Source organism: Homalodisca vitripennis, chromosome 4 (assembly GCF_021130785.1).
Source record: "Homalodisca vitripennis isolate AUS2020 chromosome 4, UT_GWSS_2.1, whole genome shotgun sequence".
In the NCBI taxonomy this organism is placed as follows: Eukaryota; Metazoa; Arthropoda; class Insecta; order Hemiptera; family Cicadellidae; genus Homalodisca; species Homalodisca vitripennis.
The window spans coordinates 94579557-94599082 of NC_060210.1; the positions used below are offsets into that span (position 1 = coordinate 94579557).

Here is a 19526-nt window from a genome sequence, read left to right on the forward strand (position 1 = left end):
ATATTATACTATGTGTTAATTTATATAAGAGCTTGTACCGTTTATGAGACTATCATCATTTAATTCATAAGACCATGTTCTAAGAAAAATATATCCTTAAAAACTTGTTTTACAAACCGTATCCTGTCTTCAAATTGCATTCTTTATGTGTCACATATTTGCTTTGTAGTACATTTAAAACTTGTCGTGGTCTTCTAAACGTGTGTAGTATTGGTTTTAACTAACTTTTATTTTGTCAAATTAAAATTGTTTTACTTTTTAGTCCCTTAATTGTAGTCAAAGCATTAAAGTCTGTATATTAATACACAAATTTTAATTATTTTTTAATTTTTAGTTGGTAATGTTGTATACGCTCTTCTCTAATAAGGAATACAGATAAATATGTTCAGGGATTACAATGCAGTATTTTGTGACTTCATTTAGTAGAGATGTTATTTTGTAGGAGAACGTATTGATTTTTTATAGGTCATTAATTTAATCAATACTAAGAATCTTTATTTATTCTGTAATATTGTACTGAAATATTTCAAGTAAAGTATTGAACTGTTTCTCTTTTTATCCTGTTGCCTTAAGATAGATTCTACATTGCTTCCAATAGAAATGTCACTCAAACGATAAGCATGTATGAACGATATTTATTCCCTGGCATCTGTAAATTAAGTTATGATTGTTAAAAGAAATATACATCTTAGTAACTTATTTGGTCCCATTGCTCTATTCCATGATTAAAAGGATTCCAAGAGGAACATAATTTGGAATCCTGATTTGACCCGAGAAACTTCCTACAGCAATTCTCAGGTATCAAAATGGTGATTTGAAAACTTCCAATCACAGCATTTAATCCTCTCTTATTGATCTAGACACATTCAATGTTGGCTCTAATAGGGTCGAGACTTGGATCATTATTTTGAAGAACCTAAAGATATGTTTCCTAGCATTTATAAGGCAGATTATGTCACCGGTAAAAACTATATCTCAGCAACTTATTCTGTCTTTTTGCGCCATATCATGTTTCAACAATTCTTTGGTAACATATGTTGATTAATAAAAAAGTAAAATCTTTACATTCAATCATGCCTCATTGCTCCAATAAAAATTTCACATTGCCCCCATGACATTACTCGGACCCTTACTATGAACAACGATATGTTCCCTATTCATCTGTAAGGTAAGTTATGGTTTCCTGAAGAAAACGTCTTAGCATCTAATTCTATCTCATTACTCCATATCATGTTAACATTTAAAGGACTACTATATGAGTAATATCTAGAACCCTAATGAAGAATAAGTAGCTTCCCACAGCAATTCTGACATGTCTTATAAGGATTATTTTGAAAATTCCAATCCCCGCACTCAGCACTCAATCCTCTCGTCGTTTTACAGGAAGTATTTTTTTATATTACTTCCAATAGTGACGTCACTCGGACCATTATCATTAAAATGGAACGTTCTCATTGTCGTCTGTGAGGTAGGTTATGATCTTTGGAAGAAAACTACATCTCTACATCTCATTCCGTTTCCTTGCTTCTTATCTTGAGTTAAAGGACTCGTATAGGTGTTTTTTAAACCCTGATGTAGACTAGGAAACTTCCCACATTAATTGTAAAGTAACTTATAGTAATTTGGAAAATTTCAAACTCCACAATCAATCCTGGCCCATTACTTTAGGATGATTTTTTTATATATTGCATCCAATAAGGGCATCATCATTCCAAAGCCAAATACATAAAATGATGTTTCCTAGTAATTCTAAAGCAGGTCGTAGCAATTGCAAGAAAACTGCATTATCGCAGTTTGCTTTTGTCTAGCTTTCCCGTATGATTTTACATGTAAAACTTCCTAAGTGATTTCCTGGTCAGATTTTTGTTCAATAATTAAAAATAGTAATGTGGGACCTCTATGGAGCAGCCCTCTCTCATTTAAAAGAAATGTCATCCAAATTGGTTCAGTAGTTTCAGAAAGTTGGTCAACATACATAAAAAAGGTGAACGTAGAAACAGGTCTAATTGTATAATCTCCTCTGTTTTATGTTGGTTAAAAATCATATAGAATGATGTCACGAGGAAAAACCAAGTTTCTAGTTTTGTTGCTGGTAATAAATACTGTGTTATTTAATTTATCTGCACCTTCTAGTTTACCTTCTTTCTGTATACTACTGTCATATGCTGAAGTAGGTTTAAAGTCAATGAATAATGTGTAAAGAACAAATACATTTTTTTAATTCTTCGTCTATTTCTAAGCAGGAGGTTTTCTTCATTATTCCAGCTATGTGTAGGAGTTTTCTTTTTAATTAAAACTTTTTGAAGTCACTAAATCAGCTTCGAGAGAGAGAGTGAGGTTTCCACAAATCTTATTTGGCGCAGTTTTAGTAATTAAGAAAATTTTTGACAAGTTTTTCTTCAGTTGTTGCTGTCTAACTTTTGAAATTGGTGGTGGTAAATGAAAACTGAGAGCTTGGGAAGAAAGCAAACTTTGCGAAGAGAAGAACGTGGCATCTTATAAAAGTTGACCAACAAAGTTTGGCCGTAGCGTTACACTGCTCTGAGTCTCGAGGGAGAACTCTTTCCCATTCCACTCCTCCCCCGTCACACTCATTACAACCAATTAATAAACTTACTGTAGTATCGAGAGAACCAAACTTAAATTGTGCCATTTAACTTGTCAGTCATATTAAACTTAAGGTATTTAAGATTTTCATGCAAGTTGTAATGATATTTGTTGGAAGATGTAACGTTCCAAATTTATTCTGGTTTTGAAACTTCTGAATGACTTTACTAAACTGTAATTGCAATTACTTGACTTATCTTGGCGGTTTTGATGTTTGCATCATTCATGTTACCATAATCAACTTTCTATTATCTCTGTTAATATATTAAAACTGTTTATTTAGAGTGTTTGTTGGTAGCAGGCCAAATTTTCTCTCATTTACTATAAAACTTAAACAGCTATTTTCAGCCCCCTATTATTTAGTAATGATTATTTACCACCAAAACAGTTGTTTACATTTTCATTTTTTCCTAATCCTCAACCTTGTTATCTGTGACTAATGAAATATATATAATAATGAAATATAGTTCATTAAATTCTTGAAATGTTCTGCGGATAGACAGACACACAATCATTCAGAAAATATATTTGTACAAACTGTGGCAGATATAAGGGAAAAACTTCTCATCCTACTTAGGGACAGACAGGCTTTTTAATGACACTCAACCAAATCCCATTGATGGATCTGTATCATGTCTATGCAACATAGACAACTCATTCTGGTCTATGTAGAAATGGTTTCCTGCAAAATGCAAATGTAAAACAGAAATCTTTCTCGAGATACTTTGTGGATTGCTAGGCTGAATTCCTAGAGGAAAACGCCAATTAATCAAATATGATGTTGTTTATGTAGAAATGAAGTTGGATGCAAAATATCAATTTTATAGCTCAATTGGTTTTTGATATCCAGTGGAATAAAGGCAAACAGGAGTAGATTGACAGATAGAAGAGGAATGAGGAATTTTGCCAAAACCCTTTATCAATGATAGCTAAGCAAAATTTGCAACATTTCAAATGTTATTGTTGAATTAATTCTTGAGATATCTCCCTAACGCCCATCCAAATCCCATGGAGGGGGACATGCACCATAATCAAATTCTATCTTGTCTATATACCAATAAACCATTAAAATGGAGGTTATTCAAGCATATATATATAAGACCAATATAAAAATGTTCACTAATACCGAGCCAATTCTCATGGATTGAAATCATTGAATTCATTGCATATGTGGAAATGAAGCTTTACGTACATTTTCAAGTTTATAGGTCAATTTGTTCTCAAAATATTGTGTGGGCAAAAGTAGTAATGAAATTTTTGTAGCCTCTCAACTTCACAAATGTTCAACCGATAATGCTACCCTAGTTTATCTTAGTAAACGATTATGCATTTTTTCATGTTGACCATTGGATCTCTCATATCTTATTTTAGGTAAAGTCCCCTAATGTGTATGTCATGATTTGTCAAATGTTTGATTTGATCCAGTTCTAAAACTGAAAATTGAAAGTAGAATAATTATGTTATTTTAGAAAAGTTAATAATTATCATCATATTTTAATAGTAACTGAAAATAAACAATGCAACAATGTGTGTAATTTTTATTAGAAAATTGAACTAAATCCTGGATCATTTATTTCTTGATTTTAAAGTTTTCACAGAATTGAATAATATTTTTTAAAGTTACAAAAACATTTCTTGGACACAGCAAGTTAACAATTTCAGTAAAATTGGATGTATAATCATAGAATAATAGTCTGTTTCTTACCACTTTATTTATTTCACTTAATCTGTATATCTGTTGTCAACAGGATCCCTTTTAATGTGCATGTTGGAGAGTTCGTGTATGAATTGTAAAGTATTGTATAAGCGTTACAAATACTTTTCATGAAGAGTTTAATAAGATATCTGGCCTTTATCTCGTGTTGTCACTATAAATTCTATTCTTATTATCTGAGAGCATCATTATAGAACAATTTGTTACACTTTCTTATTGTGTTGGACATCATTGTTCATCTCATATACAAATATAGCCTAGGTATATTATTGGCACAAGAAACTAATAGAAGCCAAACGATATGTATGTATAAATCCAAAAACCTCACCTGAATGTTAGGTTAAGGATACTCTTTAAAAAGAAAAATGATAATTAGAGTAAAATATAAAGAAAACTGGCAGCTGTCACAACAAGGGAGTGTTTATGATAACTCTGAAAAACAGAGAGAAAGTGAAACTGATCTGCCTGATGCTATTTTTAGAAGAGTATTCCCCTTCCTTCTTGGACTTCTGTAGAGCTTTTTCAGTAATACTATATACTTGGTGATTTTTTTCATGTTGTCTTAAATTAATGGCCTTTATAGTTATTTAATGTCGCTCTCAATTTCAGATAAAGATTTTTTTTCTTCAGGGATTTTCTTTAAACCTGTATGTAAAAAGCAAAAAAAGAACTATTTACAAATTAATGTGGTTTTCTGTTAATAATTAGCCAAAAATTCCAAATTTTTGTATTCTATGGCTTATAATGTATAGAAAACACAATACATCATACATACATGTTAGTTTTATCAGCATGAAAAGTGTAATCATTTAAGTGATGTGTGTGTTTACTTTTGGTTGAGTTGAAACTAAAATATGAAACACACTTTTGAAGAGAGTATACTTAATGCGTTAAATAAGGGCCTAATATATCTCATAACATTTACTTTGTTAACATGTGTATAATATTAAAGCATTTGCTGATCTACTTTCACATGCTATGGTAATCTTAAACACTTGTTTCCCACAACTACAGCATTATTGATATTTTCAAAAAAACATTTTAATAATTTTGTCACATTTAGAACTTCAGTAATTAAATTTTAAACCTAGCTTAAAAAGCTATACTAAAACTTTTGTTATATATTTTCATTACATGTAGAATAAGTACAGTTTGTTTTAATAATTAAAAATTTTCCATTGAATTGCTAATTATGTAAAGCTGAGGCTACAAAACTCATATAAAAGTGATATTAAATAAAGTATTTTGTTTTGGTTATTGGTTTTTTAATTTTGTGTGTGGTTTTTTTTTGTAAAGAATGGGTGGAAATAAAAATTTGGTTACGTTTTATATCTAAATTAATAACACACAACATGTAAATTAATAATGAAAGGAATTGGGCTGTTATATAGAAGTAGTAATATTGTGTTTAAACATTAAAATAAGTATTGTCATTAGTAGTTCATGTTTATTTGTGAATTTTATGTAGGTTGATTTGAGATGCCTCAGACTGTTACTTAATGGGAAACCTTGTTCTTGAAATTGTATATGGTAAAAATCAAGTTACTTATTAAATTAACTAAATTAAAATTTTTATTATTATATGTTGGTATTTTTTAAAGAATTAGTTTTGGTGGTATGAAGTTTGTTGATAATTATTTTTTAATAAGACACATTCAAAGCTGATGTGTAAGAGCTGATTAAACATTGCTAATATTGTGCTCCAATCTCAGGCAAAGTTATCTTGAGAACAAGTTGCAAGTTAACTTTACCAGTAATAGTAATGTCCCACAGTGTAATTGGTTCTATCCTGGGTAACTTCAGGCCACTTTTATGTCACAAGTTTGTAACAAAGTATAATGTGAGCATTAGAAGATCTGCAAACAAGATGAGACGTGTTTAATTTTGTTTAACGCTGGTGATGATGTAGCACAATGTGCACAATTTACGACTTTATCAAGTCTATTAAAACTTTATTATGGTATCAAATTAAAAGTTTGCAGCAGCAGTGTAATTTGTGAGCTTTGTCGTCTAAGTTGAGCAGTAATTGATGTCTGAATTGCCTTTGTGAATGCTGCACCAACTCCAAAGTTTAGCTCATTGTGAGCTCCTGTGTTACGCTCATCAACGTGTAACACACTCCTCTTGTGTATGCCGTGAGCTTTGTCGACTAAGTTGAGTGATAATTGATGTGTGGGTTGCATTTGTGAATGCTGCAACAACTCCAAAGTTAAGCTTGTGAGCTTATGTGTTACGTTCATCAACGTGTAACTCATAGCTGTTTTGTAATTTGTGAGCTTTGTCGTTTAAACTGAGCAGCAATTGATGCATTTGTGAATGCTGCAACAACTCTAAACTTAAGCTTGTGAGGTCATGTGTTACGTTCATCAACATGTAACTCATAGCTGTTTTGTAATTTGTGACCTTTGTTTTTTAAATTGAGCAGTAATTGATGTGTGGGTTGCATTTGTGTATGCTGCACCAACTGTAAAGTTAAGCTCAGAAGCTTACATATTTTACTTGGCAATGTGTAATGCACTCCTCTTGTGTGATATATTATTCTGTTACGTAAATCTTAGTGGACACAGATTTTGACTGTTTGTTTCTACACAATTTTGTTTTGTTTGCTGCTCTTTTGGAGTAAAGATCACTCCTCCCTCCCCCTCAAATGGTTGTTTGTATTTTTTGGGCGTTGATGTTGCTGCAAATCCAGTCTATTGATCTTTTTGATGTTGGTGTGATTCGAGTTGGTGGAAGTTTTAGTCTTGTCAGGTCATAGGAGGTCAGGAGTTCCTCTAGCTTGGCATTGTCATTATTAAGATTGTTCACATTTAATGAATAAATGAATAATGAATAAATGATTTTATTCCTTCCTAAAACAACAAAGTTAATATGAACAAAATGAACATCTTGGAATTAATTTTATGTCCCCCATAATGATGGTTGGTTTCGTACTACCTAGGGCATCGTCTAGATGGTCTTGTAGAATGCCTATTGCTTGATCTAGGTTTGCACCTGGAGGTCTGTAGACACCCATGACTTAAGTTGTAGTCTTTTTGATTTTTATTTCAAACCAAGCGGTTTCGCATATCAGCTCAGTTTAATTTCCACTTGCTCTCAAAAATTGTATATGTCCCTCCTTATCCTTTTTGGCATACCAGTGAGTAGCCTTCTATTCGTGTGTTCTGCAGTGTTTCTTGAGCTAAACCATGTTTGGAGATAATGATTAAGTCTGGTTGTGACTCACTAAAAAAGTGTAATAGTTTGACAGTCTTTTTTGCCAGCCAGTTGATGTTTTGGTGAGTAATGGTGAGTTTGCGTTCTTGGGCCCTCCTCTCTCTCTTAGCAACAGATTGCTTCTGATTTTCTGCCATTCTTGAGCTTCTTGAGGAGTGAGTTCCAGAAAATTGTTGATTTATGCTTGTTTATTTCCTTGGGAGGCCGTATTTTGGCTAAAAAATATGTCCCTGGAGTAGTTTTAGGGGTTTGTTCCGGGTTATTTACTTCTTATAAACTGTTATATTATAACTCTGTTATATTCCACAGTAGAGTTATTTGCAGGAGGCTTTATTGTTGGGTTTGTGTGTACACAGCATCTATCTAGTTCAACAGGCCCAAGAGAGTTGGCGTGTTGGATCCACTTCCTAATAGTGTCATCTAAAGTAGGGGTGATGTAAAAAAAAGGATTTGGTATGTCTTGAGATCCCTACAACACAGTGGGGAGCGGAGTAGTAGATTTTTTTTTTTTTTTTTTTTTTTTTTTTTTTTTTTTTTTTTTTTTTTTTTTTTTTTTTTTTTTTTTTTTGGTAGTTCGTATCACAACGATGTCTTTGGCTTGCTTGTCTTGAGATTCATAAATTGTAGATGCTGCATATCTTAGTTTTCTCAACTGTCGTTTTTCCGATTGTTTGAATGCAGGAAATGTCTTTTTGTCAATGATTTTATTAAAGTTTTTTAGGGTGTCAAATGGAGCGATCTTACGGTCGTTTTCTATTTTGTTTGTTCTCTGCATTCCTTGTGGGTGGTATTTGGATATAATGGCTGAGGTGCTCAGCTCTTGTGTTGTTTCAGCTAATTCTGTAATTTTGTGAAAGCTCACCTCCAGGTCCTCCATTCTGTTTATGTAGGGGATCTGGTTTCTATCACCAATAAGCATGATATCTTTTGCCTTGGAGAGATTTGCTAAGGAGTGGTCTGTTCTGAAAGTATCCTTAAATCTTCTCTTGTCCTGCTCTGGGTTGATTTTTTTGAATAATTGCCTGAAATCCTGGGCAAATTTCCTTGTTGGGAGTAGAATTAAGATCTCCTAGTTGATACTTATTCAGTATAAAGGTAGTTTTACCGCAGACAGGCACTCTTTGTATGAGTTGGATGAAAATTCAGTAAGTTGCACAAGACGTGCTTCATCAAAACCGAAATTATAATTGTATTTGGTTTCTTTATTGGTCCAAACACTCGTGGTCTTGAGGTTTATGATATCATACTTCTCTTTTGTTAATTTGTAGAAGTTTTGAATTTCAGGACTATCTTCAGCGATGTAGCTTATGTCATATTCTCTTTATACTTTACTGAGGTTTTGCAGAATTTTTCTTTCTTTTACTCTCCATAGTTCCTTCTGTGTTGTGATCCTTCGAATGATTATAACTATTTGTGGATGAGTGAAGAAGTTGACAACAAATTGCTATTTCTTGTAAAATTCAAAAGGATAAGACAGTGATAAGAACTTTTATCTCACCACACTAGAGACTTAGAGCCACTTTAAGGCTCTTAGCAACGGGTCTTTCTTATGAATGCATGAAAGTACTCAACAATCATATCACCTCAAGCTCTTGGTAAAATAATTATCGAGACATGTAAGGCCATCTACACTGTGCTGAAAAAAGGGTAACTTTAGGTATGTACAGTAAATACACTTAGATATTATGACATTTATTCTATTACTAATTATTTTTTAGTAGATCCGCAAAAGTTACTGAGTTATCGTAGATGACAAAAAATGGCAAACATGGTGAATGTTTATCTTAATCAAGGAAATTATTTTTAAAATGTGTAGTTTTACAGAAATACGTAATATCCAGTCTTGAATAAAAATACCACTGAATTCACTCAAGTAGTTGGCCAATGAATGTGTAGTTTCCTCTTGAGTTCAGAGTCCTAGAACTCTGTCTTGATGTGAATTGAGTTGTACAAACTTGCATTTGAAAAAGGACTTGGGCTGAAACTTGTATAGTTTTAAGTTGTACGAGTTTGTTGGCGGCGTATTGAGCATTCCCATTTCTTCTTAAAAATAATATAATTTATTCTTTTCTGAATGATCAGGTGCTGACGTTTTTCTATAGCTCTAATCCTCATTTCAACAGATTTGCCCATGAGGCCATAGCAGTCATCTTGAGATGGAGGCTTCTTAAAGTGATCTCTTACTGCAATCAAAACGTTATCCAGTTTCTCAGATTTCTGTTTTTGTGCTACATTCGGACGAATAGGGGTTTGACGTTTTTCTGTTTGTGGTCGGGTTCCATGATCAGGAGACATTGTGGTTTGTTCAGACAATACTTCATTTGCGGGAGGTCTGTTGGACAGTATTTCCAGTTCACCCCTGAAAGGGAAAAAGTATTATCAGATATTGATTTCAATAAGTAGGTATTTGAATTTGTATCCATAGTGAATTTGAATATGAAAATTAAGAAGATATAAGTTTCTCTACTGAATAAATTACCATATTCCTCTTCCAGTTGCCATAAATAGACCAGTAGATAAGGAGAGATAAAAAATCTCCTGACCACCAAAGGATCAAGATTTGTTTGCCAATATCACTTGTCAAAGTCTGGGTCCTATTTGTAATAGTTATTTCAAGAACAGTAGAACATTTGTTTACAGAATAGCATGATCAGTTGAACATTATGTTGTAGTAACGTTAGTATTTGAAGGCCTCATATGTGTAAAAGTCAGGTATTTTTCAAAAGGTAATAAAATGTAGAACATAAATTGCATTGAAACAGAAAATAGAGTTTTTCAACTTAAATTTGGTCGGCCCTCCTTGAATATACACGTGACCAAGAAATTTACAACTACCGCGGTTCAAGAGCAAAGCACATTGTTGAAAATAGCTTTGGAATATTTGAGCCAGATTCCAGATCAAATGAATTTGATGAAATGACTCAAATAAATTTAGAACCAGAAAACTTAATGAGAGTAGTGAAGGCAACTTGTGCATTGCATAATTTGTTTAACCTATAACAATGAACCACTTATGCACCTCCAAGTAGTACATGTCCTGTAAATTGTGACGGCACAACCCCCCCCCCCCACAGGTTTGGATTCCTCAGAATCAAACATTATTTTGTTGCAACGTCTTAACCAAGGGATTATAGGTAATGCTACTAAAGAGCTGAGAAATGAGTACACTTTCTACTTCGTGAATAAAGGCAAAGTTTCATGGCAAGACACTCGGGTATATAGAAACAAACAGTAGACTGAACTCTAGTGTGGTGTATACACTCGTCTAGTGTATGAAAATCATTTGGTTCTAAACAACTTATTTCTATTATAACAGATAAGTGTATTATCTAATTTGTATTATAAAAAGTGTTAATAAATGTTTTAAAATTCTATCAAACTGTGTTGTAATTTATGAGTACTTCATCAATTTCCCTTCCAACTTCATCGTTCAAGTTTGCTGAAGAAATACTGGGCACATCAGTATCTCCTAGGATGTCGAACAGGACGAAGTACCACAACTTTAGTGAACATCCAGATTTCATTGACATATCACTTTTCCTTACGTACATTGCTTCTAAAATTGTTTATTTTTTACCACTGAACTCTTATTCGCATCTGGCTCAATTTCCTTAAATTTCATAAAAAGTCCGTCATAAGTCTCTCAAATAACGATCATGGTACTCCTTCCTCTTAATTTGCCGCAGACATGGTTCTGTCTGTAAATTTCAATACACCACACAGGTTTGACTGAAGTGGCTCGCACACACTCTCCGGTATACCGTAACGTGTATGGCCGATCTTAACAGTGAAGAATGAACCAGCTAATGCATTGGCAATACTATTTAAACACTGTTATAAAATCTACCTTAATGATCAAAGCTTTTTGAATGTTTGCTTATTAGCTGCTCGAAACTCGTTGGTTACCTTGACTTTGTATATGGCATTTTTACTGTAGCTTAAGTAGTATCAAAAGGATGGGATACTTTTTTACAATGTTACTAGAAAAAATTCTAAAACCCGTATTTTTGTATTCTGAATAATATTTTCTACAAATTTTCTTTTCTGAATTTGTGTGTACATTTAAATATTTTAATAACATATGGATACTTTTCTATAATTTTTTGTTGGCGTAAAAGTGACAATTTCATAGGCATTACAAAATACAAATAGGCTACATGAAAAATAATTGTTGTCTTATATAATCTGATTCCATATGCCTTGATAAAATATTGTGTATGATATAATTATCATATATCAATTAAATTTATTTTAGATTTTTCAAAAAATGTTTGTGAAACCCATGGAACTGAGCGGTGTTTCAGAAATTCTTATAGACACTTGTAGGGTTAATAAATCACAATTGAAGCTTTAGCTAGTCTTGGCATGTTGCACAATCACTTGAGTGCATTACTGATAACAATTACTAAAGTTATAGTATCTCTGATATCAATAGCTGTAATAGAAACACATATTCATTCATACAACTGTATTCCCCACTGCTACAAGTAGTACATTATAAGCTGCTCTTAAATTTTTATTCATATTCTATTTTATTTTGATTTTTAACATAATTTATTTCCTAACAACATATTTGAAGTATTATTTTGCTCAAATTAAACAGTATATTAACAAAAACCAAAAGATTGTTATAAATGGAATTTGTTGTTTTAGTTATCTTTTAATATTATACATGCTAAGGTTTGAAGAATGGTGTTTGGATATTTGTGTATATGATTGTTTGGATGATAGTCAATGACACAAAATTTAGTCTAAAGATTAAGACAAAATCTGGCATATGTTTGCTTATTTATGAGAATAACACATATTTTTATTAAAAATATTACTTACTATAAAATACTTATTGTTACTTATTATAAACGTTTTGTCATCATCTGACGCTTCCGTTATCACGGGTCGTCGTACACAGCCTCCTCCACTTTTGTCTGTCGTTCCAGGTCTCCTCTTCCTCCAACTGCATTTTCTGTAGTCCCCTTCTCTCTATGTCTTTCCACACTTGGTCCTCCCATATACAAACGTTTTGTATTTCATAAATAAAATACCATATGCCTTATAACTTGTAAATTACGAGAGTTGGATGACACACCGATCAGGAATTGTAACGCAAGAACACTCTGCAGCATACTGTAACAGGATTGCAGATATTCATACTTTTGAAGAACTAACACAGCGGTACAAGCAGATAGCGATCCGGGTGGCCTGTAAAGTAGGCATGCGCCATGTTTGCATGTTAAATTTTTTATTAAATATACATGAAATGAAATATGGCAACGGAAATATAATTCATTTGAACCATAACTGCTCCTATATGTGCAAAACCTTCTTGTCATTAGGGCTAGAATCATTATAGGGCTCCATCATATTGCATTATAAGTAATTTCGTTTAATAACTGTTTCATCTCTCGACTTTAGAGCCTCAAAACACTGCTCTTTAACCCTTTTAACCCCGACGTCCGTACTATACGGACGTCGTAAAAATGGCGTCAACTCCCGACGTCCGTATAGTGCGGACGTGCACTTTTTATTACTTTACTGGCCACCTATTTCACCAAATGCTTTGAAATTTCATAGACTTGTGCACAAAGATATTTTGCATAGAAATATATTAGTTTGTAATGGTTTGACTTCGTATTTTGTCAGTCTGTGACTGAGCAATTGCAGTTCGTCTCGACTGACTGCTCACGCTTGTTGCAGACAGCTGTATATCACGTGGTTGTGAATATTCCGTTTTCTTCAAAGTTTTAGGTTAAAGCAGTATAATGTACGGCAGTTAAATTTTAGTTTATTATTTGTTTTATTTCAAAATGAGTAAAAGACATCGTTCAAAGTCTCCCGTAAGTGAAAATACAATAATTAGTAACCTAGTTGCAAATGGTGTGGATGTGATTAGTGACGACGATTTGAGTGATGGATATCTTGAAAATTTACATTTTGTAGTAATGTAAATATTGTTTTAAAACTTTTTTTAAAATTTAGATTATGAACAGTTTTAGTTATTTTGTCAGAAATAACTTTGGTTTTATGTTTATTTTAAGTACTGTGAATTTCAAAGGTCTTGTTACATTGCCTTGCCCAGAAATGGCAAAAAGAAAAATTTACACGGCTTTACAAAAATTGATGTTACTCCACTTGTAAGTAAGGTAGGCCTATATTTTTTTCCCTTTTATTAAGGATTAAATATATCATAAAGTAAATGGGTATTTTTGTGTCAAATATTTTTTTATCTATATGGTTTCCATGATCAAACTTGAAATTTTTTCATTTTTATTTATTTTTTATATATGTATATGCATTAAAAAAAATTACTTTCAAAATAATAATTTTATTTGTTTATTTCTGTAAGCTACATGTATAAAGAAGTAAAACAAAAAAAGAATTACCTAAATATCTTAAAAAATAACTGAGTTATGAATTTTTTACAAAACCCTTACATTTTGTCTGAAAATGGCTTGGGATTTCTGGCACATCACTTGATTTAATGGCCGGGGTTAAAAGGGTTAAATATAAAGTTCAATCATTTCAAAATGATTCAGAAAATTGAATTATCAATTTTAAAGGAAAGTTGGTATGCCATTTAAAAAAGGATCTGTCTATTATATCCCAGTTGGTCAGCAGGAAATTGCATGTCAAACTGAGGGTTAACTGCTGTTATTATAGAATAATGACTTCAGTTCTTTTATTATTGGTATATTTTATGTTTAACAATTTCTTCACTCTACTGATGGGTATGGGCTCTCTTTTAACACACATATTGTAGAGTTGACTGCATCTGTTGAGTTGGCACAGTAGTTGTTATGTGTCAGAATAATGTTATAACATCATCATTGTTGTCGATCCATACATCACTTGTATTTTACAGTGTAGTAGTGCTTTTGTCAGCTTTTCACAGTGGTAGTATACATTGCTTGTTCTTATAGTACAATGTATTATGTCATCGTTTCCTTTTGGTGTTGTTACTTATCAAGATTTTATGAATAAGTATTAATGTTTTGTTTCAGGTTTTAAATGAAGCCGTAGGAGCACTCATGTGGCATACAATCATTTTAACAAAAGAAGACCTTGAAAAGTTTAAGACGCTTAGAATTATTGTTCGTATCGGCAGTGGTGTTGATAACATTGATGTCAAGGTAAATAACACATCTAACTTCATTCATTTTTAGTGGTGGTATGTGTTATTTTATTCATATTTACTAGTGAAATTCATTTCTCAAAACATTTACTAATCTAATACGGACTCAGGATGTTGTAATTGTTGAAAATAACTTCCTTTAATATACCTGAATAGTTATTCCTAAAAATAACTTAAATTGGAAGTGGTGTACTGGGTGTTACAATGTCGTATTCAAGATTCACAATGCCCTCGCTGGATATAAATAATTTTCATTACTTGCATATGTTACTACTTAGCTTTTGCAATTGTCTAAATTCTTTCAGTTTTTATAATAATAATTGTTTTCTTAGACTTTCTTAATATATATATATATATATATATATATATATATATCAAATAGTGTTATAAATTAAACTTAAATTTGGTGTAATCTATGTATACAAAATTAAACATCACATTTTGTGTAAAGTTTTGTAATATTGTGATAAATAATAATATTGAGTTTATTATTATGTGATGGTACCATTGAGCTGTGAGGGTTTTTAAATTTAAGCCTCAAACTGGCAGTTGTTTTCTGGGTGGAATGGTTTATCGGCCATTTTTTAGTGATTTTTATCTGTACTTTAAAAGTATTATAAAAATAAACTACCTTAAACCTATGTGTTTTATACATTATTTTTCAGGGGGATGTAGAGATAATTATGGTATACAATCATTATGCATTAATAATGTTTGTAATGAAATACAAGAATTTATTTTTATTTTTTTTTTCAAGTGATTGGAATGCTCCTGGTAAAGTGTGAAAAATATAAATGTTTTTACACAGACAGCAAATTCCGTCTTCATTTTATATAGATTGAGAGAATATATCAAATTATCTTCAGTATTGTACATAGAAAAAATAATGTACACAGGATTCATAGTAGGTTTTTGTAACCAAGTACAAGAATCTGGCCTTTCCTGTAGTACATAAATTTTTATGTACCAAGCTTTGATTGAAGAAAAAAAAATGAACTTGCATGAACCAATGATTAAAAAAAGTCCCACTCTTGTTTCCTTCCTTTTGTTGTCGCCATCTGGCTGCGACGATTGCAATTTGCTATTGGCCTCTGATCAGTCGTAGGTGGTTGGTCGGCAAATGCAGACCTACTGTGACCTTTATTCTGTAGTTCAGTTTTAATAATTAGTTTTATATTTTGTTTTTTATTAAGTGCATGTTTTAGAGTTAATGAAGTTGACACACAACATGGTGGTTGTGATTCCTGACTTAGCGTGTCACCACGCTCTGGTATGATTTGTTTATTTTAACTTAGTTTGTAATTATGTGTTAGGTTAGTTATTTACCTGAAGAAGAGGTCAGATTGCAGATCTCGAAACGTACTGTTACTGATTTTTTGTATTATTGAACGATGGCAAATGTCCAGAGCAATCCTGTTTATTTTAATTGCAACGAGAGAATGTTGTATCTCTAGGCATTTACTTGCTTAGCTGAACTAATTCTTCTTCCAAAGATAAGTAAATTGGAAGTAGGTTCCCACATAGAGTGTCATTAATTCCACCAATCACACAGATGACATCACCCCTTGATTGTGAAGCAGTCTCAGCTACTTGAAGGAGGCATTTGGTATGATTGAGCCTACTATTAGGAGATCGTTTTGATTAATCCACTAAATTTTCTCTGATAGTTCCCCACTGTGATTATCTGTGTGTAACACAATTTTCAGTTTCCTTCCCATTTTTTGTTTGAGATTGAATAGCTAGCCTTTTACTGGTAGTTTTTCGAATTTTACAGGGTTTCCGCAAATTAGGCAAAAATACTTTATCTTCAGATTCCTGTTCTTCTGTGATTAACAGACAGCACCATCTACCAATTTCATATTACATAGATGGTTATATTTTTGGAGGAAATTGGCCAATATTATTAAGTTTTTTAATAGGGTGGTTTTCTTTTTGCACCATATGTTGTTCATTTCTGTTTGTTTGAAGATATTGCATCTTTCACTGTCTTGTTATAGCATATCTTTTTTACAATTGTGTTTGCATTAAAATTTACAATTTGTTTGTTTTTTTTTTTTTTTTTTGGACCAATAAGAGTAGTATGGAGTAGAAGAGGCAGCAGATACCACACTGTGTCTGATTCTGAATGTGTTGAGTAACACCTACAGGTTGGCCAATACTATGCAAGTGTTCAAGAAACTTTCCATTTATAAAATAAATCTGTTGTAGGCAGCGGGAGAGCTGGGCATTGCAGTGTGCAATGTACCCGGTTATGGAGTAGAAGAGGTAGCGGATACCACGCTATGTCTGATTCTGAACCTGTACCGTCGTACCTACTGGCTGGCCAATATGGTGCGAGAAGGCAAGAAGTTCACAGGACCTGAGCAGGTCAGAGAAGCAGCACAGGGCTGTGCGAGGATACGAGGCGATACACTAGGCATCGTTGGTTTAGGTTAGTTACTCCAACATACCATTTCATATCCAGTTTTATTTTTGTAGACACAAAATCCACAGCTTGAATTTTTGTATGTAGACTATTACAACAATGAGCAGTTAGCTTTTTATTAAAAGCACTAAAAGTATATATAAAAGAGAGTATTTTGATCCTTTTCTGAAATTATTGAGGATGTTAATCCAAAAGTGAGTTAAGTATTATTAGAAATTAAGTCACTCATTATAGTTATCAAAGAATGAAATGAAATGAAAAATGTCTTTATTGAATACAACGTAAAACATATTCAATTGGCGAGGTTAGGACTATTAAGTCCTCTCTTACACCTAACCATAGAATGATGAAAACCAAAGTCATGAAATAAATCACCAATGTTTTCATCACTTGTTGCTAGTGTCAAAAAATAAATACATAAGTCAGTCATAGAGTAAATTATGTGAATAGGTTAGAATTTATGTGTAATGTTTACAATGAGCATAATTTCACTTGTTTCATAAGATTATTTCATTTGCGAAGTAGGCAGTATGCTCTGCATTAGTTATTCTCTTGAACTGTTTGAAGGAATAAATATAATTTAAGATATAGCATTTTAATAATTTTGCTTACGTATTCGTTTTATTTTGATGTAAAGTAATACAACAAAATAATTTATTAATACCAAAATTAAATTGGTTGCTTGAATGTTTTAAAATAATTTCATTTTTTTATATGTTATTACTAAATTTATAAGTGGTTCAAAAATGTTAAAAAGTATTATGTTTCACTGTGTGTGTGTGTGGCAACCATTTCTTTTACGAGAATCTGGGTGATTTTTCGCAAATCCCTTCATCTCTATTCATAAGACAGTTAACAGGGAGGGGGAGGGGCTTTTAAGACACCCAGATTTATACAAGGAGGGGACGATTTTTTGTGTGTGCCAGTAACGAATTGTAATAGGTTGCAATAAAAGCTGCTCATTGAAATTGCAACAAAGAGATATTGCCGCTCACTGCTAAATTATAAAAGTAGTCAAATTTCTACAACTTGTTCTAACAGTGCAGTTTATTTTAGAAATTATTCATTAGTATCCAGTTAATTGGTATTTTTTTTTATGGAAAACAAATTGTCATGTAATAGTGATTGCAATGTGGTTATTTTTCAGGTCGAATTGGTTCTGCTGTTGCCCTCCGAGCGAAAGCATTTGGTTTTAATGTCATCTTTTATGATCCTTACTTGCCTGATGGAATAGAAAAGTCCTTGGGTTTAACAAGAGTATATACGTTACAAGTAAGTAGGAGTGTTGTGTTAGCAGCAAAAAAATGTGTAATGTATTGTCTACTGTCCAGTACTTGAGCTAAGTACAGAAATTAGAAGGAATCCATCAAATGTTAACCTTAGAACACTGTGTTATAAACTTCTATATTTTACCCTACTGTGTTATTATCTTTACAAAATTAATGTTATATTTGCAAGATTTCTGAAGTGACTTTAAAAAGTAAAAAAAATGGAAGCTGATTTTTCAAAGACTTTTAAAAGATAATTTTTACAAATAAATAAATGTATAGAAAACAAAACATGACATTTTCCTATTTTTTGAAAACAGAAAAAAAAACTTAACAAAAAGACACAAATTAATCCCAATTAAAGTCATCCTACAGCCCCTGTTCACAATGTTTAGATGTTACATATAGCACATAATTTGACATCGGAACAGAGATTTTGCATTTGAAACACGCCAGCTTACAGCTGGAGATGGTATTCTATTACTATGACAACTGGTTTCAGATCAATAACATTTGGTTCAGAATTATCAATGAAGCTTATATACGGGGTGTCTATAAAAGAACTCCGGGGTTTTAAGACAAAATATTTTAATAAAGTAAAAAACGTACATACATGTTTTATACATGATTAGAAAGCTTACATTTTCAAGATTTTTTAACAACTTAGTAAAGTTCAATGTGAGCTCCGTTAGTGGCACGGCACACGTCGAAACGGTATTCTACCTCTTCCCATGTCCTGGCGAGCATGTCTGGGGGAACGGACGCCACGCAATTCACTATTCGTTCCCTGAGATGGCGAACATTTAGAATTTTCTCCGCATAAACAAGATTCTTGATATGCCCCCAGAAGAAAAAGTCCAACGGAGTCATATCAGGGCTCCTTGGTGGCCATGGAATAGGTCCTTCCCTTCCAATCCACCTGTTACCGAAACGAGCGTCCAGTGACTCACGCACACGCAAACTGAAGTGTGGCGGCGCCCCATCTTGTTGGAAGTAAACTAAACCTTTCTCCGCCTCAATGTCATCCAGCTGAGGATAAACATACTCCTCTAACATGTCACAATAGACATCACCATTGATATTCCTTTCGGCAAAAATGAAGGGACCTATGACTCTGTCATGCATAAGAGCACACCAAACATTCACTTTGGGCGTGTCACGTTCGTA

At 32.6% G+C, this 19526-nt stretch overlaps 1 protein-coding gene across 5 annotated transcripts in view; it reads left to right on the forward strand.

The window, feature by feature from the left end:
- The window catches only part of LOC124359795 (C-terminal-binding protein), a 120119-nt gene that overhangs the window by 91219 nt on the left and 9374 nt on the right, over nt 1-19526 (forward strand). For all 5 annotated transcript variants that reach the window (XM_046812832.1, XM_046812827.1, XM_046812828.1 and 2 more), the window contains 3 exons: nt 14536-14664; nt 16875-17097; nt 18239-18363. In XM_046812832.1, coding sequence (XP_046668788.1) covers nt 14536-14664; nt 16875-17097; nt 18239-18363 — 477 coding nt within the window. The remainder of the gene's footprint in view (nt 1-14535; nt 14665-16874; nt 17098-18238; nt 18364-19526) is intronic.